Here is a 27,828-nt window from a genome sequence, read left to right as displayed (position 1 = left end):
TGAGGCAAATAACTCACTGCCCACAGTAAGAAACAGAGGAAAACTCTGTTTAAGCACTGTTTGTTTAAAATGAAATCATAGTAATACTTTGAAAGGGAAGAGGCTATAATAAGAATGGAAAACCTACTACAGTTACTAGAGAAGTGAATCAAACCTCACCAACTGATTTCAGAGTGGAATCCAGACTCCCAGAGTCACTAAACCTTACAGAGAAATAAAACTAATTACACTTCAGCATTTCTAGACCTTGAGATTTTTAATCACATATACAGTCTTGCTTAACAGTTCATTCACTTTATGCAGGCAAGTTACAAGTTTTTGTGGAAGTGTCTGGAAGTGCATCTAGAATGCATTGCCTGTCCACCATTTTATTTACAGGTTTTTTTCCCTCAAATGAAAATCAGTAGCTAATAAATCAAAGCATAGTTACACAAACACAAAAATACAATCATTAACATTTTACTGGATACAAATGATAAGCATGAGGAAATGTCCATGTACACTCACTGACATGAACTTGTGTTAGTTTGCTATTAATATAATGATACTCTGGAATGATGGTCATGTAACTGAAAGACAGATGTGGATTAAAAAAAAAATAGAGAGCCACTCATGTTTGACATGATCTTATACTGAGATAAATATCTATACACAGTGATATGATCATGTATACTCACATGTGGTCATATCGGCTTTTTTTTTTTCTGACAAGGTATTATCATCAAGGTAGTTGAACCTCCTCAACAAAGCTTGCTTGGATCAAGTACCAGATACTATTACCTAAAGCACTGGATGATACAGAAACAATCTGTGCAAGTATAGCAATTTTGAGTCAGAAAATTTTTAAAAAGTAGTATTTACAAAGGTAACTTTTAAATTCAGTGATTAAATTAAGACTCCAGTCTTCATATTCCAAACATCTGATCATTTAATTTCTTACTTTTGGCATTTTGCTCTCCTCTCTCCACTCCTTCTCCCCACCGCAAATATCAGCCGATGTTTAAAGTAAACTATCACAATTAAAACTCTTCAAAAAAAAGCAAAACAGTAAGTTATTCACCTTGTGCCAAAAAAAAAAAAAAGAAAGCAGCACTAGAACATTACTCAAAAGATTCCATAAATCCTTCATAATTAAGGAAAGTTCCAGGAGCAAAAAGAACTTATACAACTTGTAGAACATGGGAGGAGAAATAGGGGAAAGAGGAGACATTTATCCCTTGACTTTTTTTTTTTTTGTCTGAACTTCATTTGCAAAAAGCTCCTGGTACTTTTCCCAATGTTTCCACACCTCTGTCCTCTGGCACATATGGTTTAATATACAAACAATTTAAATAAAACGTCAAATTCAAATTCCCACCATAAATAATTCCACTCTTATGAAAAGTGGTGGTTTTTAGCTATTTCAAAACTAGTCCTGCCAGGCTAGCCATTTGGTTAGGACTCAGAAGTAAGAGGATTCTTACAAAAATTTGGTATTCTATTTTTATCCTTGTAACAATTTCATACAAATGATATCTAGACAAAACCCTTTTCACTGATACTTTCTTTCTTTTGTATACACTACCCATAGGTTATAACCATATAGGCTGTGGGAGAAACAGACCCCTGGAGCTTTTCTGTGTTTTCTAGTGGTTCTACGAGCCTGTTGACTTTAATGAATTTAAACGGAAAATAAAATCTCTTAAAGTCCTTACTCTAAATGGTAGATAAACCCTCTAGCCTTTTTCTTGGTGGAGTGTTATCATCCATCCATATTATAAGATACTGCATTTCTTCTCAGCTTTAAATCAGAGGTTGCCAATACTGTCTCATTTTCCTTCCATCTTGTTTTTTCAAATTCCAGCTCATTTGGTGAAGAGAGCTCATTGTTTTACCTCCTTGCTGAAGTTGGTCTTTTCACACTGGTCAGGTTTGGAAAGTCAGAATACTGAGTGCTTCTCTAGGTCAGACTGGTACTAATTAGAGTATGGAGTGGAACCAAGCTGGTTTGATGTAGAGTTTGGACTGATTGATTTTCATGCTGGGTCGGAGATCTGGTCATCTCGGATGGTTCAGGAAACTGGGTGGGGAGTGGTAGCCATTTCCATGCCAGAGTCTCTTAACAGCAAAAATACAGAAGAGAAACTGAGAGAATGAAAAGAAGACTTGTGGTTGAATGAAGGGAACTTCCATGTCCCTGAGCGGTGGCATTGTTCACTGAATTTGTGACAGTTGACAGAGAAACGGAGCTTGCTGAAAAATTGTTTGAAGGTGTTGTATTTGTTCCATTGGAATCACAGTAGATCTAGAATGCAAGGGGGAGGAAAAATAACAAAAAGGAGGTTTTGTGGATTATTTTTTTTTCTTTTTTTTTTTAAAAACAAACAACAGAAGACAAGTTAGTTGTAATGAAGAATGTGTAGCACCGCTCACAGTACTCAGATACCATACACACAATTGCTCATGCCTCTCATTGTGCAGCTCAGGACAAAGACATTTTGAATTGCATGCATGGGATTTGTTAAACAACTAAATCTAACACTTCTCTAAATGTTTCTCTGTTGTTACCTAGCTATCACTTTATCAAAACTCTCCACTAAAACAAAAGTTAGAATAGAATAGAGAAGTAGGTTTCAAAAACTTCACACAAAAAGAAAAAAATGCAGATGTAAAGCTATGCAAAAATCTTGGATAAACAAGACTTTCAGACAACTGCATGAATTCATCGTCTTTGCAAACTAAGCCACAAACAAAAATATGAACAAACAGTGAAGAACCTACTGATACTGTTTCTGGGGCTGGTTTGGAAATTCCTTTCAAGCAACGGTGGGGCTTATGTGAGCGGACTAAATATTGCAGCCTCTCACATCTCCTATCTTGCCATGGTAGTGCTGAGCTGCAGAACTTAACACAATGGAACTATACTGACTAAATCATAACCTATCTGCTTGCAAGAGTATACAAATAGGAAATGCTGTGGAAAGACCACATAATATTAGCAAATTAAAAAAACGCTAACAGAAAGGAAAAATCAAAAAATTCATGTTTTTCCCCTCCCTAACTCTGTATTATATGCACAGAACATAAAAATTTGCACCCCATATAGCTTCAGTATCAAGCTACTTCCTACCCATCCACAGGAAAACTTTCAAAGCCAAGCTAACATGTTCTTTTTTTCCAGTGAAAAAAAGCATGTCATATACGAAGATGAAAAGCAATAGCAAGAACCGCATATTTGCTCCCCTGAAACAAGCATAGTTTAGCAAGCTTGGCTTCAGCTCTATGGCAGCAAACTTGTATTACAGCAGAGCCTTCTGGTAAGCTCTGATAGAGGTAGCTGAAGTAACAGAAAATGTCTTTTTTTTAAACCAGAGCAGTTAGTTTAATAAATAATGCTGTCCATAAAAGGCGCCCTTATTGTTTCATATCTCTAGTGCTGCTGAGAAGATTAATTTTCTTTAGCCGAAAAAATAATTATAGTCCTTTAATGCTGAAGCCATGTGGTCAGTGTTAATTTTATTAAAAAATTGCATGAGCATTTTCTTTAAGTGTTTTCTACGAAAAAAAGCATATCCTAGAAAAGTATCAGGATGGCGTAAAGCTTCTGGTAGTCAGGGGTTTTGGCAGCCAGCAACATGCTGGAAGCCATTTAGGACTGCAGGATAAAAATCGCTGTGTGGAAGTTTCTGTTGAAACCAGTCCGAAAGTGATCAATAATGAATTGCCCAGTTAACAACCCACAAGCTGAATAAGAGGCAAGCCCCAACCCGCCCTGGAATTTTTTCAGTCTTCATTCAAAGTCTCCGCTGCTGTTTCACACATGGTTCTATATTTTTAGAGTTTTCTTCGCTTTAAGCTGAAAGCCTGGTTTCTGGATAGGGTTTGGGGGTTTTTTTTGTTTGTTTGTTTTTTGGGTTTTGTTTTTCTTGGTGGAAGGTAAAGGGCTTAGAGCCCAGTTCCACAATATCACGATAGATGGGACCCCGGACAGATCTTTTTAACGAGCATGTGACAAATACCGGTAACCCAAAGGGTCTGATCCTGCTCTCATCACCGCCAAGGGCAAGACTCCCCTGAGCACAGCGGAGAAGGTATAATGCCCTTACTTATAAAGAACGGGGGGGGAAGAATATTTAAAACAATCTCCAGCAATCCTTTCGCCGTTTGTTTTTATGATATTGCGTTATTGACCCTTTTCAAAAGGTGGTCCCTAGGAAAAAGGCATCGATGCGGTATCCGGGAGCCCCTCTCGGTTTGACCGAAAAGCAAATCACCACCGCCCTCATTTATTATTGCCTTTGCACCAAGACCAAGACTTGTCCAGCCCAGGCCCCCAAACCTCCCGCTCCTGCCGTGGGGCCGGACCCACGGCCCCGGTGAGGGGGAAGGATTCAGACCAGGATCTCGCCGCCCTCCGACTGTAACGCTGGAAGCTACGTCGGGTTTGGAGCCATGGTTCCCCTTCTTTGCAGCGGGGGGAACGAACGCCCCTTCGCCGCTCACGCCCTCCAGGAGCCCCCGAGAAGAAACGCGGCGAACTCCCAACTTCGTTATTTGGTTTTTTGGGTTTTTTTTTTTTGGTTAATTTGAGCGGGGTAACCCGCGCCACCGCCATGCCGGGGCGCTGGCCTCGGGCGGGCGGCGGGGACGAGCCCACCCGCGGGCGGCGGGGCGCCTCCCCAGCCGGGGCTGCCTGGGCTCGTTCCCCTCGCCCCGCCGCCGCCCCGGGGCGGGGGAGCCGCCCACCACCCACGGCGGGCTCCGGGCGGCGAGATGGCGCCGGCCACCCCTCACGACCTCCCGCCCAACGGCTCCCCAGGAGAAGCCCACCCCCCATCCCCGCGCCTGAGGCTGAGCGCGCGTGGTGGTGGCGGCGGCGATGGTGGGGGCTGTGTCTCGGCGTGGCCGCTTTCCAGCCCCTCACACACGGGTGGGGAAGCGCCGAGCCACTGCGGGGCTCACCTGCGTGGGTAGGAGGAGAGCCAGGAGCAGGAGCCCCAGGCCCAGCCGCGCCGCCAGCGCCGTCCCCATGCCCGTCCGCTGCTGTCCCACCGCCGGCCCCGCTGCTGCTCCTGCCGCTGCTCCGGCCGCCGTGACTGCGGGCGAGAGGGATGCGCCGGCCCCGCCGCGCCCGGCCTTTTTATGGCAGCGCCCGCTGCCGCCGCCTTCCCCCTCCTCCGCCCCGCAACTCTGCTCCCGCCCCTCCGTGTCCACCGCCGCGCAAGTGGCTGCCACCCCCTGGGCCCCTGTCGCCCCCCGCCCCCGGGCCGGGCTGGGCCAGCTCCCACAGCTCCTGCTCGGGTCCCTCTGGCCCCTCTTGGACCGGCCCCAGAGGTGTGTTTCCCACTCCCGTTCAGGTCTTACAGGGGGTGGTGGCTTTGTCGTGTTCTGGCGTGGGCCAGAACCGGCACAGGGCTGCAGAGCTTGAGTTGCAGTTACTCCAGGACAACGCTTATGTTTATAACGACATCAGTCTTTTTTACTAAAAAAACACCACCCCACAACCAAGTCATGGGGGAGAAGAAAATGTAAGGGCAGCTGTAAGTAATTCCGAATGATGGGAACAGTGGGTGAAAGGCTGAGTTAACATCCCGTCTTGTTAAGGGCTGCTGCACCACCAGCGCTCGGGCTTCAGACCACAGGTTGCAATTTCAAGCACTCTTTGGATGTAAATATTTTATTATTACCATTATTTCTTAAAGAGCAGGAAACCGGTGTAACAAGTGGAACAGAAGGTTCTTCCAGCCTCCGCATGTGTGAGGTTCCAGCTTCTGGAACAGTAAATATTGTAGTTATATTGTATTTCCTCTCTTAATAGACTCCTCTCATCTTAATAGACTGTAGATAGATTGTGCCAGTGCCTCACCAAATGAGACAGGTATCTCAGTGTACAGACAAATTAACAAAGCCAGTCTGTGTCCACTTCATAAGCTATAAAAAGAGACACTGATGCGCTGATTTTATAGTGACAAAGCGGTTATTTCCATTTCAAAGAAGAGGAAGGTGTCCCGTTAGCTCAGACTAATCAATGGATTTTAAGATCGGATGCGTTCATGTTTATCTCGGAACAAAGCGTGAGGAGGAGATATCCACGTTTAGCACTACATAACTCTGCCATCTCCAGGGGCAGGACTGCTTTTCAGGAGTTTCCAAGGGTATTGCTAGAATTCGGTCCCAAAGCACAGGAAACATGGAGATGCAGCGCAGAACAGGATGCTGGGACTTGTGTCAGGCAAAATATAAAATTCTAAACCAAGTTGCACATGAATTACTTCAGAATGCTCTGTCACAAAGCCATAGTTATTTTGTTTTTCGAGGAATAAAGGCATTTTGCAGGCTGTACCACCCAAAATACCAATCTTTATTCTACACCAAGACGAAAGATCTTCTGAGAGCTACACAAAGCCTGAAGCGCTCCTGAAGTATCATTTCCCTGGTTTTTATAAATACCTGGTCGTAGTCAGAGTCCAGTTCCTAACTATTAGAGGCATAGTCTATGTGTAGGGTAACTATGGGAATAGTCATCAAATTAAGGGTCTTAGGTCTCTGCATATTCACTCGTCGTCTGCTGAAAGCCGGTTACCAGAAGATGAGTTTTCATGGTTACAGAGATATGAGAATAGAAAAAAGGAAACCGTGATTGACCTAAAATAAAAAAGGGGTGATGAAGCTGAGAACTTTCCTATTACTATTTTTCCTCACATAACATTTTGCTTTAGTTGTCACAGTCGAAATGAGATCACAAATGGGAAGGAAGGTCACCTTTCCACTCAGGAAACATGCCTAACTCTACAAAAAGGTGAAGTTCCCTATGAGAGGTCACATGAATCATAGCGATAAAGTGAGGGCTCAGGTGGTTTCACCACCAGATCCCCTGGAGGAGAAGCACAAGGAAGGGAATCCAGTTAGGGCTCTATGACAGCCAAAGCGAAGAACATCCTAGTGTAGAGCTGCCAGAGATGGTTTCCATTATAAATCTCTCCCGCCTTGTTTGGGAGAAAAGGAAGTGATACAGCTGTTCCATGATCCCATAGGGACGATAACCGGCTGTTGCAAGTTAAAGCAGCAGCTGAGACACATTAAAGTAAAAGCTGGGACAGATGAGAACGAGGGAATAACTATCAGATGGCCTTTCCTATTCTCTCGACCCTGTGCACCTTACCTGAGGTCTGGAGCCATGTCTGCAAAGAATGAAGATGACGCACAGGTCTTGTAAGGTGACCTGAACCAACACAGCATTATACAGCTGCTAATTATTATTATATAGGGTGTTGCACTTTTGGCGTTTCAACAAGTTTCAGTGAAAATGGGGATATCTTTCTTTTTGCTAAGAAATATTATTAAGTCTGTTCCTTTAATAGCATTTTAAATAAAGAAAAATACAGAGGTTTTAAAACATTTGGCAAAAATGATGAATTACTGAAATAAAACTGTTATGTTTATGTTCTGAGGACAAAAAACATGGTTTTCTGAAATATTCCTGAAATACTAATGCAAATAAGGAGATGTACTGGCAGCAAGGAAGAAGCACTAAAAATATCTTAAGCCCAATGTTTTCTTTGAAACTTTTGTCATTGGAAATGATAATTGTAATGCCTGTGTTACACTATATTTCTACAACCAGCTCTCCCCATTCAGGAAAGCTGCAATATTATTGATTCCTCCTGAACACATAAATCATCTGCACAGCTAATTCTGAAATTTTTACTTTTTTTCAGCTGAAGTCTATAATGAAGTCTGCAAAAGATGTATCTGAGCAAGAGACCAGGACCCAATATATGGATTTTTCTACGAGATGAGAAACACTGTAATTGAGTTGAGAGCTGTACAAAAGCGAAGCACTGCTATCTGGTGGCCAAAAGGCACTTCTGATTTTTTTCTTTCAGAAAAGACAATATACTGTCTCAATTAAACATCCTTTGATAGCAGTTTGCTCTAACAGCTTTCACGATGCTGAGATACGTTGTTAAATATTATTGTTAAATCCTCATTGTTCTGCTTCATTTATTTTTTCTAGGTCAGAACAGTACTCAGCACCTCTCCCAGTTAAATACATAATATTTGATGAAAAAGCTTAACCAAGGGAGAAAACTACTTTGATCTTTTGGGTTAAATGTAAGTTCATCTGTATATTCCACCAGTGACTTTTAAGTTGACTGAACTTTGCGATAGTCAAAACTTTCATTCTAGCAATCAGAAGCAAAACTTGTGCTGCTTTGTATAATGCATTAATTAACAAGATCAGCTAAAATGACTGGCAGAAAAAAAAAATAAAAATCAGTCATCTCTAAAAGGAAGCAGAGAAGTAGTCTCCACGATGGATAAGTAATGTATTTAAATTTGGACAAGTTTTAGCAAAATTAGTGTAGCCAGAGAATTGAGTGGAATTCATGAGGACTAAATTTAACTTAACCATTAATTTACTCTTGCCTTTTAGCTGCTAGTCTTGATCCATCTAAGCTTAAATATTTTAGGAGCATCAATTGCCAACAAGAATCACTGGATCCTGTGCTCCCAAACAGCTCTTCACTCTCCTTGGCTGTACATGGACTGGAACTTATCCCATCCCAGGGTCTTCACCCATTTTAAGCTCACGCTAGAGTGCACTGCAGCTCTCAATACTCACCTGGGTAATACCTAATTATGAGTTATTTTGGTTAACCCCCATCTGTGACCAATTTATGCGTTTGTATCTTAGCACCTGATCTTTTTTCAGAGGACAACTTTGAAGAGAGAAATCCAGCTTTCCCGTGTGTATCGACTAGCCCGTATACGCTGATCTATGCTGACATCACCTGGTGATAAGTTTCTTTGATGTCCTTTTTTGCCATGTGGATTTTGCCTTGAGAAACTCACAGTTCAATGTTTTCTAATACATAGGAACGCTAGTTTTTCATAAGCTGGGCTGGTCCTTCTCTTGCTACTTCTTTAGCAGAAAGGACCTATCTTGCAGCAGCAAGAGAGCTCCAGCCATATAACCAAACTTGCCAGCTTTTTTGAAGCACCCTTCCTGACAGTTGCACATTCACTATCGTTGCAGAACAAGACGGAAATGCTGTTGGGAGCTGCCTGGTTGAAACTGGTTTTAGACAACTGGACAAAGCTGTTTGTTATGTGTCTTGGGTAAGAACTCAGAATATATATTGAGGAGTACATTCCCTCTTTCACTGGAGGGTTTATATTTAATTCATGTTAGTAGAACTTTTAATGGAAGGTATGACTGGTGGTACTGTAAATCTCCACTTGGTAATAAATGTTGATCGCGTTCAACTATACATGTCTCCAGACATGGGCCTTGCTGCCATGATCCAGACCCTCATTACACCAGGATTCCATCAGTGCTGTGGTTTCCTTTCTGTGTCTATCCGAGGCAAAAAGCATCAGGCTACTGAATTAGAGGTGTATATAGTCATGGAAGTAAACAAAGCCATGATTTCCAACCCTGGAATCATAAGCCTGGAAGTCTGAGCAGAAGTGAAATTGTGATTCCAGAAAAAGTCTCAGGAAGAAAAGCTTAAGAGTTGCTGCTCATGGATCTTTTGACTTCTGGGTAGACTTCAAGGGATGGTGTCAGCTTACACAATTAGGTGTGGCTTCAGATCTGCTTAAAAGCACACCTTTCTCCCTAAGTCAAACAAACTCTTGGGTGACATCAATATAAACAAATTTAATGGTAGCAGAGCCTGTTCTTTGGCCTTGAGGCCAACTGACATGTCTAGCCACGTCTATTAAACTCTCGTAGCCTCCAGAAAAGGGTGGCTGATTCTAACCTGCCTATTGGTAGGTAGTTGTCCCTGGCCTGGGCCAACCCCTGAATCGTGCTCAGGAAACGCCTGGGATCATGCTACTTGGTATGGGACAAAACCAAGACAGGGCTTTCCCTCAACTCATAAGGCATCATGTCAGACAACAGGCCCATAGACACGAAGAAGTAAAAACAATCAAAGGTAATTTTCTCCATCTTGATTTGAGGCAGGTTTAAACATGATTGCCAGAAAAAAAAACAGTGAAGGGTACTCCACAGCCCGTAGGCTTCCTGTTTCTTTGACAAACTATCTTTGCAGAATATTTCTCTTAATACAAAGTCTTCTTTGCTGCAAATTTAAAGTAATGAATTATTACATTGCCATAGCGAAGGGCACAGATAATAATGATGGCCGGATTTGTAACAAAGTGTTTACCAGTTGAAAACATATCAAACACTTCACACTGAGAGGAGGAAGGACAGCAGCCGTCTATATCTAAGTGAGTCTCCCTGGAAACCCTTGATAGATGATGAAGGTAAACAAGTGCTTCTATGACGTAATTCATCTCATTTCAACATAGATATCTGAAACAGATTAATCACATCCTGGACATGCCTACATCACTGGCTATCAAAAGAGTGTAGACTATTAGCTCAGACATTTGCCACTATATTTTCCCTTATTTTGGGGAACAGGTTCAGTTCCTTCAACCTTTCTTCATAGGATTTCTACGCATTTTTGTCTCTTTCCTTTGTACTCTCTCGAATCTGTCTTCATTAGATCACATTGTCCAAAGTAGCAGGCTCTACTCAAGCTGAGAGTTCAGCATTCAACAACTCCGTTGATGCAGCTTAGAAAGAATTTTGTCTTTTTTTTGCAACTTCATAATGTTTGTGGTCTGATGCAATTCTGAGATTATCTCACTTCATTTCTTGAACAATAGTGCAATATTATCACTTTTACCATCTCCTTGAATTTTCCTTCTATGATAAGACTTATTACTAATTGCAATTAGTGCAACCAAGTTCTCACCATTAGCTTGAGCACTAGCTCTGTACGTCTGTGATTTCTCCCATTGGATATGATATTCTGTATTACCTCCCTTATCAGTGGATGAAAATTTAGTTAGCTATCCTGATATTATACTAATACTTCATTCTGCTTCTTTCCAAACAAATGAAAAAATGATCATCCTTATTAGTAATTTTAACACCATAATTAGTTTATGACTGCTGGGATTTCTTCTATCCCTGATACCTTTCAAGTCCTATGTTTTTAGCCCTGCCTACCAAGCATTTTTTCTGATAACAGTGGAAGTCTTTATCTTCTCTTGAGAAGTGTTGAAAATCTGTATCTTGCAATTTGAATATAGTATTCTTCCATTTCCCTTTTTTGTTTGTTATTGTTTGCTTATTTTTGTACTTACTTACTGCCTTCTCTTTGCCACTAGATGGGGCAGATTTTTACCCACAGTTATCAAAAAGATAGTCTATATAAAAAGAGAGCTGCCTTACGGAGTACACAGTTTCAGAATTCATTCCTAGTCATGACTGCTGCACGGCATCCTGAAAGGCTTTTTCTTTTGTAACCTTTTCTGGGTAATTTCTAGTTTGACTACAGGACAGGCAGAGAGAACAACAAAATAAGAATGAACCGTAGAGAAACATGACGAACAGGAACAGAGAAAGTTGGAGCTGTTTATTTTAGAAGATAAAATAAAAACAAATATGATTAAAAGGTGTACAAATGGACAAGTTCTAGAAGGTAGATCATCTCTTCTTCCCATTTCATCATAGGAAAAGGGACCAGTCTAGGATTTGAAAAGATCAACTGCTGAAAGGAAGCATGTATCGGGTATCACTAAGAGTGTTAAGACTTCATGTATCTTTTAGATGGTGAACTCTTTGTCACAGGGTATCATTAGGCAAGGCACACAGGAGGAGTGGTCACATAGTGATGAGAACATCCAGGGTTTAAATAGCAAGTGTTGCAAGGGCACGCTTACCTGGGGGACAGATCATCCCAGATCTTCCTACTGTGTGATTTATACATCTTTTATACCTCTGGAGCTGCACACTGTGGAAAGGACGAGCCTTTACACCAAACAATGATTATTCTGATATTCCATCCTTCCCTATTGCACCTTTATTTATATTATTTCTTTTTTTATATCAAAGGTGTATTGAAACCTATGGATACATTTTTATTTCCTAATGCAGTAATGTTTATAAATGCTAATCAAGGCAACTTGTTCCCTTAGCCACAATGGAGGCTGAAGTACTTTGAACAGCCTTTTTCCTGCATTTAAGACCAAACCTGAAACAAACCATAATTTTTTAAAAAAAAGAAAACTTGAATTGTACATAGATGAAGGAACAATCTAACTTTCCTCATTGGAAATTAATTATGTTTAAGATATATGCATGCAAAGACTTGCATGCATATATCTTGAATTCATTACTACCAATTACAGAAGAGAACATTGTATTCTAAATAGTAAAGCCATTAATCTGATGAGAATATAGAGGAAACACAGAAGTAAACAAATAATTCAAACTAATTAACATTTGCTCATGGAATGTGTAATTTTATGGCTAATAAGTAAGGTTCAAATAACAAACACTTAATTGATTGCTTTTCCTTTCTATTGCATTTGCCACCTGCTGTTAGTGGTAGCTAGATAAATCCTAGAGCAGCAACCAAAACCAGCAGGACCTGAGCGTGTTCGCTACAGAATGAATGAAAGCCTGGCTTAGGAAACAGCGCATTAACTTTTCCTACAAAAAAAATATCGTGTTTTAGATAATTGGCAAGCAATAAAGTGAGGGAAAAACAAACAAACAAATCTCATTGCAAACCTTTCACCAGACTGGGGAGTTGAAGAATTAGCAGTGGAACTGTGGAGCCTTTAATGTCTGAGCAGCTGGATTGAATACCAGGCTGACTGAGGGAAGTTACTCACCAGTTTCCTCACATTTGCTTAACCGCTGATGTAACATCGATTTTCACTGGCAAGGAAGCTATGTATTTCTGGTTTAGGTGGGTCACCATGCTCTGACTTATTAGGGTGGCCTCTATCAGCTTCTTTAGCGCTGGTCAGAGCAGCCTGCACTGCCCACCTCCATTTTCTTGCTCATTACGGCACAATGTGGCCTCCTACTGTAAAAGAGGATAGGCAAATTAGTCGCGTAGTGAAAAGGATGGGGTGAAAAAAGAAAGTTACTTTAGCAAGTGCCTATTTTTCCATCACTTAAGGAAATATAAAACAATACCTGAAACTCATCCACCTTACCTTGCTCATTTAATTATCCATCCATAACGTCAAAGATGAGTTTTCAAGGAATAAGTGGGCTGGAAGCGAAGGTGCTTTATGAGACCTCACTCACTTTTGGAAAGGCATTCTCTGTGCAGGACGCCAAGGTGGCTGCAGGAAAAAGTGGGCAGAAGTTCATAATGCAGTCGTTATTGCAATAAATGAAATAGCAACACAAGGAGTTGGTAAGTGGAGAGAGATAAAGCCAAGTTTCAGTGTACGTGGGGACTGGAGACATTAAAGGTATTCTAAAGAGAATAAACCCAATATTTTATAGTAAAAATGGCACAGCAGATGATATAGGTAAATGTGTAAGAAAGAGAAACCAGTTTAGAGCAGCGTGCCAGAAGAAAAAGCAGCAGTGGAAGGGCCAGGAAAAGAGTTTCTGCTGCCTGAGAGATTAGGTTTCAGAGATATGCTTTAGAGAAAGAAGTGGTAGGATTATTTGGTCACAAACTGGATGCAAGCGACAAGCTGGAGGAATTGTCTCCAGGCTACGGTCTAAGAAAAAAGAACATCTAAGCATTTGCAATAGGTGTGTAACACTGGAAGAGGTGAATTAGCAGTCAGGGAGATTTAGGTCATTATTCAAATGAATATGGGCAAACGTAAAGGTGGTGCTCACACGGGGACACTCTGTTTTCTCAGGCTGCATAAATATGCATAGAACACTGCCCAGCCACCTCCTCAGTGCACCTTGAAATAAGCAGTGTAATTTAAAAGGCGTGTGGTTCTAACAAGGTAATGGTGAAGCTAAATCTGCAGTGGCAAGTAATCTGGTGAGATGTGCATTGCAGAATGTTAGTCAGAGCTACTCACAGGGCTAGAACGGCGACATGGTGCTCCTGACTTTATTTTAAGATGCAATGAGTGTCAGCAGATCTGCTGCTGTCACTTGACTGACCTTGCAGGAAAATAAAGGTAACAAAAAACCCTAGGGAGTGGGGAGGGAATTCCCAATTAGAGATTCCAACATACAGGTCAAAAGCTGTTAAGAATTTTCTCTCTGAGCTATCAAAACTAAAAGACTAATCTCCTTGGGAGTGAATGTCACAGGGAGTGTATTGAAATACACAAAATGAAAACTGTAAACAAGAGAGGAATTACCCTTCCTAGACAGGAGACGATTCCGCTGAAAAAAAATGAAGGAATTCTATGAGAATAACCATGGGAAGGAGAATACGTCTTGGTCAGACTAATTTCTCATTCAGACTTCAAAAGGATACACAGACCACTACTAATCTGCCAGAGAGAAATGATCACTGTTTCTTACCAAAGCTGAAACTTTTGACTGTGTCTTGCTGAGGTGTCATATGATTTACAAAATTAAAAAAAAAAAAGCACCAAATCACCTGAAAACAGCTTTTAAAGAACATCTTCGTCAGATATATGTGTGACCAGCCTGTATTTGAGCAAAGGCGCTTGAGAGCCGCAGCCTGAGCTTGTGGCAGCTTTGAGAGGGGGCTATTCACTGCCATCTAATGGTAAACTGGAAGAAGAGAAAAATTAGACTCATCTTCACCCCGTCTGCATGTTTTGGTTATAATTACAGTTTGATATAATTAAAATGAGACTAATGAATAGTCTCACTTTAATGAAAAGTCTCACTTTAATGAAAAGTCTCACTTTTGCCTTTTTGCTCATTAAAAAAATGCACTTAATGACGTAGGTTGGGAGTTGCCAAAACCTCACACAACTGCAGTACAGATCTTAAAGACGAGTGCTTTCATGGCCCTTCTTACCCTGTGGCATGGAGGGAATCTGGTGACAAGGAGACCCGTGTGACACTGAAGTTCCTTTACAGTCCAGGGCTGAATGAATCCTAACAAAAACCGTGGTAAGGGTCTGCTTTTGTGACCAGGACATAATAGTAACATGACGTACCTTCTAACTAGTACAACTAGAACAGTCGCCCACGTAGCGGGCCTAGGAAACGAAGCAAGCGTGACAGAGGTGATGTCGCTGTTTGGAGTTGCACAATGATGAGATAAATCGGTTGCATGATGCCTGTTCATGACATCTGAGTTACATTTCCTCTATGGCTGGAGACGGACCTGTTTGAGTGCCACACTATTAACCTTCTGCAAACTCTAAGACCTGCAGGAAAGGTTACCGAATGATGAATTGATTACTTTCTGTTTTTGTGAGATGCCACTATAGCATCATATTTGAAGAATATAAAAGACAAAGTGACTTTCGGCACATTCTTTACCTTGCCTTTCAATAGGAAGGTGCAATGAAGATGTATAATGCCAGACTAACGTAGAAAGGCACTAATACTTATAAATTTGTTTACCAAGAGTAAGTTATCTTCACTCTCATCAAAGTTAGAGCCTACGTGAGGCAAATCAAGGTCTAAGAGCTCTGAAAAAAATGGGGTGTACAGCAAGCTAGGTTTGGGGGTTTTTTTTGGTTGGATTTGGGGTTTCCCCCCCACCCCATAAGAGTAGCATTTTTGCGCAGGGAATCCCCACTGTTCAGACATTCATTTCTGCTCTGACTCACCACGTGCCACTATGAATACAAAAAAGTTACTCTTACCAAATTTAATTTTTTTTTTCCTCAAAAAGGACGTATGTATATTTTAAGATACATGGGGGGAAAGTGCTAAAAAGCCAACAGCTATGTTTCCAAATGAAATTGGTCAGAATCTCACAGAACTGGGGGCTGGGGCATTCAAAATACTTAAAGACATTAAGGAGTTTGCAGCTTCCTTCCCGGTAAGGTTTCTAGGGAGGGGAAATACCTCTGCCAAGGAATTGCTTCATTACAAAATATCCCTGACATAAACCCCTGTAATTCAAACGTATTATGACAAAGTTTATACAGGTGTAAAATTAAGCAATCACTTATAATGCCTGCGCTAATTGCACGGCTGCTGTGCAGCAGTAGCTCCACAGTTATATTACTTGCCGTACTTGCTGATAGTTTTCCAAGGGAGGATTGGTCTGCCAGGCAAGGTGATGGCCATTCTCAAGCAAAACTTCAAAGCTGAAGAGCTCTTCCATCTGCCAAAATTACCCTGAACCTCGTACAGCCATTTACATCAGAGCAAGGGGCTGCCGGTCTGACGGAGCCGTGTTTTGTACCTGTTTTGTATGGATATAGAGAATTTCCCAAATGCTGAGCAGAGCGTTCAGAAGCACTGAGAGAGGAGTGGTTGGTGCATAACGGAGAGAAAGCCGGGAGAAGATGGCAGGAGGGACGGACCTCTCCCGGTTTCTGAGCTCCGAAGAGAAGGGATTATGGATTACCACCAATAGTGGAGATGTGGAGTGGAAGAGGGAGATGTTACGCAAAGGAATGTAACAAAGATAAAGTAAGGGGAAACCCAGGCCACAAAGGGATTTGGAGCAGATCGTCATTGTGGCCAAGCCTTTCAAATTAATCTGCGGTCAGCAAACTTCTGCGTCTGCTGGAGGCGCTTCCCCAGTGAGGGATTTCCACTGATTTCTGGTTTGGGCGCGTGGGCAGAGCCTGAGGGGGCTGAAAAGGCAGGTTGGCCCTTGGCGCCGCGGTCCAGTCTCATTGAAACACTTCAACGCATTTTGCAAAGGGGACATGTGGGTCTCTTCAGTCTGGAAGAAAGATGACTGAGGGGGGATCTTATCAACGCTTATAAATACTTAAAGGGTGGGTGTCAGGAGGATGGGGTCAGGCTCTTTTCAGTGGTGCCCAGTGACAGGACAAGAGGTAACAGGCACAGACTTGAGCATAGGAAGTTCCACCTAAACATGGGGAGGAACTTCTTTCCTTTGAGGGTGGCAGAGCCCTGGCACAGGCTGCCCAGAGAGGTGGTGGAGTCTCCATCTCTGGAGACATTCCAAACCCACCTGGACACATTCCTGTGCAACCTGCTCTGGGTGACCCTGCTCTGGCAGGGGGGTTGGACTAGATGATCTCCAGAGGTCCCTTCCAACCCCTACCATTCTGTGATTCTGTGAGATGGGAGGTGTGTAAAATAATAACAACAAAAAAAACCAATGTGAAAAGCGTTTAACGTGATTCCAAAATCAGACTTGGAGAGCGGCATCGGCGGTGGGGGAGGCAGACCCCTGCCCGGCGGGGCTCGTCCGGCTCCGCGCCACCAGGCCCCGGCCCCCGCCCCGGCCCCGGCCCCGGCCCCGCCAGAGGGCGCCGAGCCCGGGCCGAGGCGGCTCCGCCTCCGGCCTGCGAGCGGCGGCGCGGGGACGGCAGCGGCAGGCCCGGGCCCCAGGCGCCGGCAGGACCCAGGTAACCGCGCTCCGGCCGGCTGCCCGCTGCGCCCCGAGAGCCGGGCCGGGCCGAGCCGAGCCGAGCCTCCGGCGGGGGCGGGCGCGGGGCAGCGGCCGACCCTGCCGCGGCCCCGAAGTGGCGGGGCCAGGGGAGCTGGCGGGGATCGGCGGGGGTGGGCCTGAGCGCCGCCGCCGCCGGGGCTCCCTGGGCCGCCGACACCGAGGGCCCTCACGGCGGGTCAGGGACCGGCCCCGGGGTGGGAAGGTGTGTGTGTGTGTGTGGGACACTCCGCCACCACAGGCCGCGGAAGCTGGCGTGGACATGGCCGCCTGCTTTTGAACGGGCCTCCAGCCGTGTGCCCCCTCCCGAGGGGGCGGGCTGGGGGGTGAATGCCTGTCGCCGTTCGGGTTTCGTGAGGGGATGAGGCCGCCGTCCCTGTTGGCCGCCCTGGAAGCGGGGGTGGGGGAACGGGACGGAACACACGCTGCCTTAGCGGCCGGTTGTACGGGGAACGAAGTAAAATAGAGCCTTAATAAGCAATAATAATTGTTTGCGCGTTCAAATGACTCTTCTAGGAATTTGCCCCCAAACGGAGGAGAGGCGCAAGTCTTAGGTGAGGACTGCACCATCCTATATTTTAAACTATGTGTCATATATTTTAAGTTCACTTATTTAAATAAAAAATGTAAAAAAAAAAAAAAAAAAAAAGCCAAGGGCAGTTGTGGTTATTTTTATATGGCCAATAATTGCCCTCTTTGATCAGGGCTTTTTCCCAACCACAAAAACCGCCTCCTTCAAATTTCGGCAGAGTTCACTTGGGTGTGGGGAAAACAAGCGTCAGTCTCATGAAGAAACGCGTGTTTCCGCACATATAAGGCCATAATAAAAGCCAGCGCTCCACCTAGCTAGGAGGGACTGTAAATCAGTTTCTAAGAGCGCTGGAAGACATTCCAGGGGTTTTGAGGGTGTTTCCACCTACTCGTCCCAGGTTAAAGACAGCTCCAGAGAGACTGGGGACTGGGGGACTTCTAGTACATGAGACTGGTGTTGCTGGCGTCAGTCCTGTTGCAGTACATAGTCCAGGGTTATTTCTCCTAAATTCTATCGTAAAGCTGTATGCTATTTGGAGAAACGGGGGAATGTTGTGCGGCATCCTGCCACGCAGGAGTGTTGTGGTCCGAGCAGGGACTGAAGTTAAGCAGCTCTTGACGCTTCTAGGCTTACTTGCTTGTGGTATCGAGCAAGTTGCTTTTATTGAGAATAAGTCACGATAAACGTAGGTCTCCCTATGCTTTTCACGACATAGTTAACTTCGTTTCTCTGTCTTTTGTGAATTGTATTTCAGATGTAGGGAGGAAAACACCACAAATATGTTTGGACAGTTAATATGAAAGACCAGGAAAGGAATTATGAATGGGGTATTCAGCTGTGTTTTTTTATTGTTTGCTTTTCATCTGGTGTTTTAGCTCTTTGTAATGGTGGACAGCGTATGAGAAAGGCAGATCATAAAGCCGGTATAGTCTTGTGCTTATAGATGATTAATTGCTCTATAGGGAACTAGATAATCATCTTTTTATAGTAACTATTATGACGTACCCGGTAAAATCCTTCCAATAGTCAAAGCAGTTGCTCATTTTTACTTTTACTTATGCGTGTTTGTTTTATTTTAGGGTATGCTATGACTGGCTTCAGACTCCCCATCGCTACTTTTAGGAAACTAAATGTCTGGTTTGGACTGTGGGAGAAATTCCCCTCTAATAAACTGTATCTCTCTTGGAGGAGAAGCGTATTCTGTACCTGTCAAGCAAGCACAGTAAACTACAGAAGATGTTTCAGCTTTTCCCCAGTAAAACTCAGTGCACTAAGACTTTCTCCAGAATATATCTCAGTACTTTCTCTGCGTAGCAAAAGTAACAAAAGCTCTAAAAGGAACAGACAAACTGTACCAGAGGAAGAGGAAGAAGAGGATGAAGACGAAGAGGAAAACAATTTGGAAGATGAATTTGAAAATGACCCCAACGTAGTAAAAGATTACAAGGATCTTGAAAAAGTAGTGCAGTCTCTTCGGTATGATGTGATTGTGAAAGCTGGTCTAGACATTGCAAGAAAGTAAGTATGGAAGAAACAACCTGCTGATGAGAAAGATGTCGTGCATCTAAAATTTGAGTTTTGATACCCTTTTATTGCTGGAATAACTCAGTATTTGAGGGTTTTTTTTGGTGTAGCTGTTTTGACTGCCTAAAAATATGTTCTGGATGTATGGGTGTTCTTCTTTGTTTCACCTTACCTCCCTTGAAACAGCCTGTTTTCTGCTTTTTGCTGTGTGTGGTATTTCTAAGATTGCTGAGGAGGCATTTTCTGTTGGTTACTATTTATTTAAAATGAAGAAAATGCAAAATACTGCGCTAAATGATACAAAAAGTCATTATTTGAGATGGAGGGAGAAAAATAATATGCTACTTAATGGCTGCAGAAATAGGTGATGGCAAGTATCAACCTAACATACTAGATCAGCCAGGTAAATGTGCAGTCTATATCACAACCTACAGACACCTTACATTGCAATGTTGTTAGCGCAGAATATTAGTATAACTTGATCAATTAAAAATTATTAAGCTGGATGGTGCAGGAAAGCATTATTCATTGGATATTCAGGAGACGGGTCTTTAGAAACAGCTTTTTATTGCTTGCACCTGTGGCACAGAGCAACTATATTATTTAATTTAATATCTATGAAAGACTTTATTTCCAGTTTTAGTCTGTCCTAACCTTAAATAGAGGTATCCTTTTTGGTCAAAATTGTTGTGGTTGTGGAAATGTGCCTTGCACATGAGTGGTGTTCTTGTGTATCTGCAAAGAATTGCATTTGGTCTGCTGCACACTGTAAATGCAATAAAACCTTGTTTTTCTTCAGTAAAGTAGAAGATGCATTCTACAATAATGAACTCAGGCTGAATGGAGAAAAACTATGGAAGAAAAGTAGAACTGTAAGACTTTTAAAAATTTAAATCTTTTTATACAGTACAAGAAAATAACTAAGGCATGACCTCTTCTTCTCCCTCCTTTTACTTGGGTCAGAAGAGCTAACCACTAAATAGCTCTGCAAAGGTGAATGAATAGCATTGCTAACTCCACTTCCAGCTTTGTGCGTGCGACTATGATTCCCCGGGTAAGACATTATTCCCTAAGGCAGGCAGGAGACTCGTGGTATTAGAGAGTAAAATCTAAGGCTGAAAGTCAGGAGAAGGCAGAGGGGAGCAAGGACAGAGCTTTCTAAGTTGCTGAAGGAAGTGATGATGGATGTGAGATTGATGGAGTAGGAATGATTAAATCTGAGATATTGGTGGAGCCGGCACATGACTAAAGGAGAAAGTTTGATGATAGAAAAGGTTTGAGACTGGGATAGCTCAGGAAATGTTTATGGTATCCGTAATAGAGCACACAGGAACACGGTTAGGGGAAGAGCCAGAAGGGCTGCAGGCCGTACTCTTCCACAAGAGAGCTCACCAGAATGGTGACAAACATACTTCTACCCACCCTTTATGTGAGGGTGATTCTAGGTGGCGGTTACTGTCATCAAAGGACAGTAAGAGAAGTTTTAATTCCCGATCCCCTGAAGTTAAGGCTAGTTTTGGGAGGCCTACTGCTTTTGTGACTTTCAAAAGGAACACAAACAGTCGACCAGCACTCTGTTTTTTAAAGCGCTTTAAACTGCTTTAAAGGAAGGAGGGAGAACTTTGCATTTTGCTGTTTTGTGTCTGTGTTGATACAAAAGGATTGGCAGGAAACACCCTTCAGGAAAAAAATACACTGCATTACACCTTTTTCACAGAGTTAAGTGTCGGTTGTAGAACAGGAAGGGTAAAGCTCTCGGCAGAGAAGGTCACGAGACATTTAATTGCTTTTTGCCAGGGCTTTCCTAGAAGCTTATAGCTGGAGGATTTATAATGGGTCTGGTATTGCCTGCCTTCCTCCTCTCCTGTGAGATAAGAATATTAAATGGAAAGAAAGGAACAAAATTAAAATTGGACATAGGCTGCGGGGATTTGTTTTCCCCAGGGAATGTTTATAATTGCTCATCTTCTCTTTTCTGTTTCTAGGTGAAAACTGGTGATACGCTGGATCTCATAGTAGGTGAAGATAAAGAAACAGGAACTGCTGTAGTGATGCGGGTAGTCTTAAAAAAAGTATCTAACAAAACTGAAAGTGAAAAATACAAAGTAATTCTGAGGCGTTGGAAAAACCTAAAAGTGCCCAAACAGGATGTACTTAAGTAACAGGGGGTTGCATGTGGCAGCATAAGATTTTTGCAGAAAACTATATTTGTTGTCAAATATGAATTTTGGTTAAACAAAATTACAGTACCCTTTTTTAAGGGCTTGTGTTAGAATGTTACCTCCCTCTGCCGTGTACATCAATATTCATGCAATAAGCCTGTCACTTTTTGCTGTTAGTTTTGTTTCTGTGGGATAAAAGATCCAGCCCTTACATTTCCAGGCAGTTTCCTTACAGATGTTATATATAATGAACCAATAAAGGCTAATTTGATCACTGTTTAATTGCTGTGTAGTTTGGCTAATCAGAAAGATTACATTAAAGCTGACATCACAACAAGCAGAACTGCTTTCTTGGTTTCATCTCTAGATTCATGAAAAAGGGATAATAGGGATTAAAAACCCAATTACGTAAAATTGCTTCCTTTTTCATTATTGGTTTCATCTTGGTTAACAATACCAACTCCGTGCTTGTATACGCTGCCGCTATACCAAGAATACAAAAGGATACTGATTGCAGCTGCGTATTTCTAAGCAGGAAACTTGCCTGTGACAGAGAATGAATCGTGGCAGAGAGAACTCTGCTCTCATGGAGGAGGCAGATCAGTGAGGAGATATTTGGAGTACTGCTGATTTTTACTGTTCAAGCAGCCATGCAGAGGAAAATGAAATCTCAGTTTTCCACATACTCATTTCCGGGTGGCACTTAAGAGAATATTGAATACTTAGGTGATCTGAGCAAAGGTCAGACCATACTGTGAAGAAAAGCTTGTGACTGTATTGCTACAGGAAAATACTGTCACTTAGGACAGGCGTCTCAGGAGTCGGCAGTCCCACTTGTAATGTTGAACACACGCTTCTCCCAACACAGGCAACTTGTTGGATGAACTGTGGTGCAGGCAGAATTTTTATTCTGTTTATATACGTTTAGACAGGCGCGTGGAGGTGTGTGGCTACAGGAAAGCTGGGCAGTAGGAGCAGGTAGGTATGGTTCATTCAGTCCATGGTCTGCAGAGGGAAGAAGATAGCCCAGAATAGATGTCCAGAGCGTACTCCAGGACCCTTTCTCTCGGGTGTTCCTGAAATCTAAATGGGCAGGCACGAATTTGCTGCTCACAAAGCAAACCTAGTGCTCTGGTTAAACGTCAGAGTGTCAGGTACACAGATAAAAGCTCTGGTAAAGTAACACCTGGATGTTGACTGCATACAATGTCTGTCTCGGAGGTGAGAGGAAGCAGTGGCGCTCACCTGGTTAGGGGCGCGTGGGAACTGTTGGGCTCAACCACCAACAGCTACTCGATGGCTGTGTTTAAGCAGGCTGGACCTGCTGCTGTCCGTAGCCTTGGAAGTGGTGGCTGCTGAGTGCGGGATTTAAAATAATTTCTAGCTTTCTTCAGGCATAGCTACAAATCTGTGCTGTTTGGGGCTTTTTCTTTTTTTTAATGATTATGTAGATGTTTAAAGATGCAGATAAATATCTAGTTAATGTTTTAGAGGCATAGTGACCTTTTAAAAAAAACAATTCTTAAAAGGACATGATTCCAGGCTTTCCTGGGGGATTTTGGTGATCCTTACACTGCAGAAGTGAAGCAAGCGCCCAGAGGAACACGGCAGGCTGTATGTTCATTGTCCTCACTCTATTTGTTGGAACTTGCAGCAAGCGCTATGGAAATAAATAGCTGAGATGCATCTTCTGTTCCCCAATTCCACTTACCATTGCTATGCGAAGTGGCTCCCATAATCTCCAGGGATGCTGAGAGAAACAAGTAGAAAGATGCGTTATGAGTGATGTCAGTGAGCGCCAGTTGCTGGTCAGCAAACATCCATTACCTGTCAAGTGCTTGTCAGTATATACCATCACGCTGCCTGTGACCTCCAGCAGCAGCAGCTTACACACCAGAGCTTATACAGCCAGAATAGGACCCCACTCATAAACCCATGGAATGCTTTGGGGCTTGGGGGATAGCCGAGGAACAGAAGTGAAGAAATTAACATTCTGAAAGGGTCTGTTCCGCGTAGGATAGAAACGGTAACACCAAAAGAAGCCAACACCTGCCTGGCATCCAAGATGGGCAGGAAAGTTGCATCCCTGAAAGTCATTGACATAAGAAAGAGCACTGGCAGGGTTATTGTGTGAGTTGGACGAATACGCTGTTAGGCCAAAACCTTAGATTTTAACTTCTGGAAAAGCCTATTGGGAAGTACAGCAGACAAGAGCTTGGAATCAAGACCTAACCCTTTCCTAATGATGACAGAGAGAGACTTTTTACCAGAGCATGTAGTGACAGAACAAGGCACTGGTTTTAAACTGAAAAAGGGTAGATTTAGATTGCATATAAGGAAGAGATTTCTTATCGTGAAGGTGGCGAGACACTGGCACAGGTTGCCCAGGGAAGTTGTGGATGCCCCATCCCTGGAAGTGTTCAAGGCCAGGCTGGATGGGGCTTTGAGCAGCCTGGTCTAGTGGGAGGTGTCCCTGCCCAGGGCAGGGTCTGTGTGCATGTGTGTGTGTACCACATGATTTTTAAAGGTCCCTTCCAACCCAAACCATTCTGTGATTCTGTGACTGCCACCAAAACCAGGTCTACACTGACAGATGAAGGTAGAAACAGGCTTTCATAGGTTTTAAGTGTTGATCCACTAGTGGTACCAGCAAAAGAAAAGAAAAGCAGACTTCCTAAGGAGACTTGTGGTGGGTGAGAGGACCCTCTGTGGCTTCAGGATTGAAATGGCTGGAGAGAGAACTGTACCCGTTGGCTTCAGAAAGGAAAGCTTCAGTCACAGGCAGCGTGATCTCAGAGGACAACTGTGACAGCAGGAAGGTGAGTAGCTGTTGGCTTGGCTGCATTGATCTGTCCTGGATAAGCTTCTGTATTGATCAGACCCTTTTAGTGGGGCCTGGCATTCTTGAGCAGGTTGTGCTCATTTCTGCAGCCTTTAAACATTTGGATGGTGAGCTAAAGAAAGGCAAGGCTTGGTTAATGACTGACGCGAGTGCCAGGTGAGGAGAGCCAGCATGCGTTCCAGGAGGTGTAGGAACAGGCATGTTGCAGCCACAGTTTTTGCCGGGCCTCCAGGGGACTTCTAGACAAGGTAGGTTCACATAGACTGTGTGTATGTAAAGCGTACATTATAAATGTATCCTTTATCTAGGAATCAGCCGTGCATCTTCCCTTCATCAGCCATGAATTTAAGATGATGGAATCCATCTGATAACATGGGCAAGTCTCCAGTCAGATGACATGGCAAAGCAGTGAGAAGTGGTCGAACAAAAGTTCTAACAAGGCGCAGGAGGATCCTGTGGAGGAATGGCAGGGAATTGCGCACACAGGAGCAGGACGCGGGTCTGGCAGAAGTGTCAGCTTGGTCAACTAAAGCAGGCACATACCCACGCTCCAAAATAGGTTCCGAGTTCTGCTGCCTACAGATCAACCGGGGTGGGGTAGGGCTGTACTCTGACCCTTCTGGACCCCCAAAATAATAGGAAATTCTTTTTTCCATGGAACAGAAAAGCACCAAAGTGTTTCTGGTTTTTATTTTGGGGTTTTTTTTTTTTTAGTTGTTTCTTGGGGTTGTTGTTTTTTTTTTCCTGTAACGGCATATTAGAAGAGGACAGTCAACCTTCAGCACCTACCAAATCACAGTGCTCAACAGCCTGTGCAGGCCAAGCACAGTGGTCATTCTACGATGGCATGCGTAGGGAAAGGAACGCAAAAAGGGGTGTGTGGGAGCCATGCAAACCGGAGTACTGCTGAAACTAAAAAATTCTCCATTTTCCAGCACTTCACTATTCAATGCACACACAGTCAAGCACTTCAAGGAGACCCTGGGTTTTTTTAATTCTTGGCACATGGAGCAGGAGAGAGAAGGGACAGCATTACATGACATAAAACCAAACTCTTAGGTTTTGTACAAGAGATCAAATCTCAAACGCAGGATGTGATCCTGTTGAGTGACTCATTCCTACTGCTGACAGGTACCTCGGGATTTTCTTTTCACAGGAAAACATGTATAGAACTTGCTAACACACTACCTTACAAGCTAACCAAAGTGGTACCTTCCTCAAAGTGTAACGATTAAAGGAGCATTTTGCCTCCCAAGGAAGTGAGCACTAACACACACCACTACAAAATGCCTCTGGAAACAATGACAAACAGTTGTTTTGCCATAATGAAATTTGTGAAGGAAATAGGGAATGATTACTTGGACATTTGTGCGTGTGGGGAGATATTAATTAGCTGATCTTCCTCCAGCCTTCAGCAATCACAATTTATTTTGTTTCCATCTATTAACACAAATTTTAGTGTGATTCTATACATGGTGATTTTGCCCATTTTTTGACTGGGAAGTCATGCTAAATCTTTAAAAAGAAAATAAGGAGGAGAATGTAGTAAAACCAAAACAAAACAGGTTTGTTCTATTCATGTTTGCCTTTTGGGATGAGGCGGGGGGAAGGGAGAAAAGGGAGAAGTAGGAAAAGAATGTGTCATATTCTCCAGAAGAGCTTTATTTCCCTTCTATTGCAGCTCTTCCCTTCCTGTGAGCATCAAAGTTCTTCTTTCCGAATTGTTAATGAAAGAAAAATGCTCAGTGGGGACCACAGCCCCACCATGGGACATGTGAGGAAATGGAGTAAGCAGGCAGTTTGCCCCCGTCACAGGCTTTTCTGGCCACTCACTAGGAAAGATGGCATCTAGAAAATGACAAAAATGAAAAGGAATATGCTGGATAAAAATAACACAGTGGAGGGGCTAACCTCCTGCCAGCCAGATGAGGTACAAGGAAAATGTTGTGAACATGATGGAGTTCTGATTTTGTTAGGAGTCGCCTGCTTCCAGCACAGGGACTGGCCAACGCAGGGCAGGTCCTTCAGCCAGCGCTCTGCCGCAGGAGAGGTGACCTCTCAGAACAGGATTGATATCAGCCGTGACAAAGACAATGATGAGTATTAAGTATTCTGTAAGAAATTTGTGTAAGAGTTTTGTGTAAGAAATTATCACTACCGGTCAGAAGTTTAGATGAACGGCTTCTATAATGGAGGGGGAGAGATGAGGATTTCGAAAGCACTGTTACTACTAGAAATTTACCTATCTTAATATTTACTAGGGCAAAAAAAAAGTAGGTAGGAAAGAATGAAGACAAACAAATGGGGATTTCTTTCTTTTTCTGTCCTTAGCAAAGAGAATCATAAGAGAGAATTAAGAGACGAAACTAAACCATCACTTTTCATTTTAAACAACATCAAGCACATTTAAAAATATGTTTTCAGCATATTCCTGGGAAAGAAAAACCAACTTGTAACTCTGTTGGTGCCAACTGGGTTGCAGGAAAAATGGAAAAAATAACAAAGTCAAACCAAGGAAGTGAAAAAATTTTGGCAAAGGCAGTGACGGAGTTTGATTTACTCAGACAAACCATAGGCATGAACCTACCACGCTCGTTCTCCCATAGATTTTCAGAGTCATCAACTAAAATGTGCACGGTAAGTAAGAACACCTGTCAATTTCTGCCCCATCCTCTGTACAGGCAAGACATCGAATTTTCCAGCTGTTTCACATCCCTTTAATCAGCGAAACAAAATCTGAATAAAAATAAATTATGCATAAAACCTGCATATTATTTTGTGTGCTTCTCGGGGCCGTAGAATTCATGTTAGCCTCTCCCAGCATGAATTTAGACCTGGTGTGCCTTTGCAGAGCATCGGGCACACAATTCCCTGTTTCTCACTGCTATAACACAATATAAATATCAAACAATAAGTGAAAAGAAACAAATAACAGATTAAAAAAAAATGTATCTAGAAATAGATTATGTGCATTTGGAAGACAAGAAAAAAGTCACAAACATTTCCTAGAACATGAAACAGTTTGGTGGCTGTAATGCATTAGCATAACAAAGTGGCTGACTTGAAGTAAAGATTTTTCTCATTTGCAAACTTGTTGTCTGCGGAACAGAATACAGTTAATGGGCAATAAACTGATGCATACTTGATCTCCCTTTTGATGCGCCGTTCTACATCTTTTACAGAGCTTCTAAGTAAGTTTTTAATTTGTAGAAAATGGGTAAGACAAAAAAAATAATAAAGAGCTATGATGTATTACAGTGTTTCTTTTAGACAGCTGTTGGAAGTGGGCTATTCAATGCTTATCCAAAGCTGATATATTTAAACTATAAGAAGTAGATAGAGACACTTGATATTCACCTTAACACAGGGTTTACTGACCTGGTAGGTAGAAAGTAATGTTCATCCCCAGGAAGCCAGCGTGTGCACGGCTACGCGCGCTCCAAACACTTCAATATC

General features: G+C 42.8%; 2 protein-coding genes across 3 annotated transcripts; one reads left to right on the top strand and one right to left on the bottom strand.

Annotated features, from left to right (window-relative positions):
• Positions 1–237: 237 nt before the first annotated feature.
• Positions 238–5,101, bottom strand: CD24 (CD24 molecule). The gene is made up of 2 exons (XM_063329853.1): positions 4,942–5,101; positions 238–2,284 (listed from the first exon to the last, which is right to left on the bottom strand). Exons 1-2 carry the CDS (start codon positions 5,008–5,010, stop codon positions 2,099–2,101), a joined length of 255 nt encoding a protein of 84 aa, XP_063185923.1. The 5' UTR covers positions 5,011–5,101; the 3' UTR covers positions 238–2,098.
• A 12,079-nt stretch (positions 5,102–17,180) lies between these two features.
• Positions 17,181–21,812, top strand: MTRES1 (mitochondrial transcription rescue factor 1). 2 transcript variants are annotated; one of them, XM_063329850.1, is made up of 5 exons: positions 17,197–17,271; positions 17,829–17,866; positions 18,924–19,362; positions 20,168–20,240; positions 21,354–21,812. In XM_063329850.1, the coding sequence occupies exons 3-5, from the start codon at positions 18,932–18,934 to the stop codon at positions 21,528–21,530; spliced, it is 681 nt and encodes a 226-aa protein (XP_063185920.1). In that variant the 5' UTR covers positions 17,197–17,271; positions 17,829–17,866; positions 18,924–18,931; the 3' UTR covers positions 21,531–21,812. The 2 variants fall into 2 exon arrangements, with proteins under 2 accessions (XP_063185922.1, XP_063185920.1); XM_063329852.1 differs by lacking the exon at positions 17,829–17,866 and having other exon boundaries at positions 17,181–17,271.
• The last annotated feature ends 6,016 nt before the right edge of the window (positions 21,813–27,828 follow it).

This window comes from Chroicocephalus ridibundus, chromosome 3 (assembly GCF_963924245.1).
Source record: "Chroicocephalus ridibundus chromosome 3, bChrRid1.1, whole genome shotgun sequence".
Classification (NCBI taxonomy): Eukaryota; Metazoa; Chordata; class Aves; order Charadriiformes; family Laridae; genus Chroicocephalus; species Chroicocephalus ridibundus.
The sequence above is the reverse complement of the archived record's forward strand: the minus strand, read 5'-3'. Positions and strand labels throughout refer to the sequence as shown.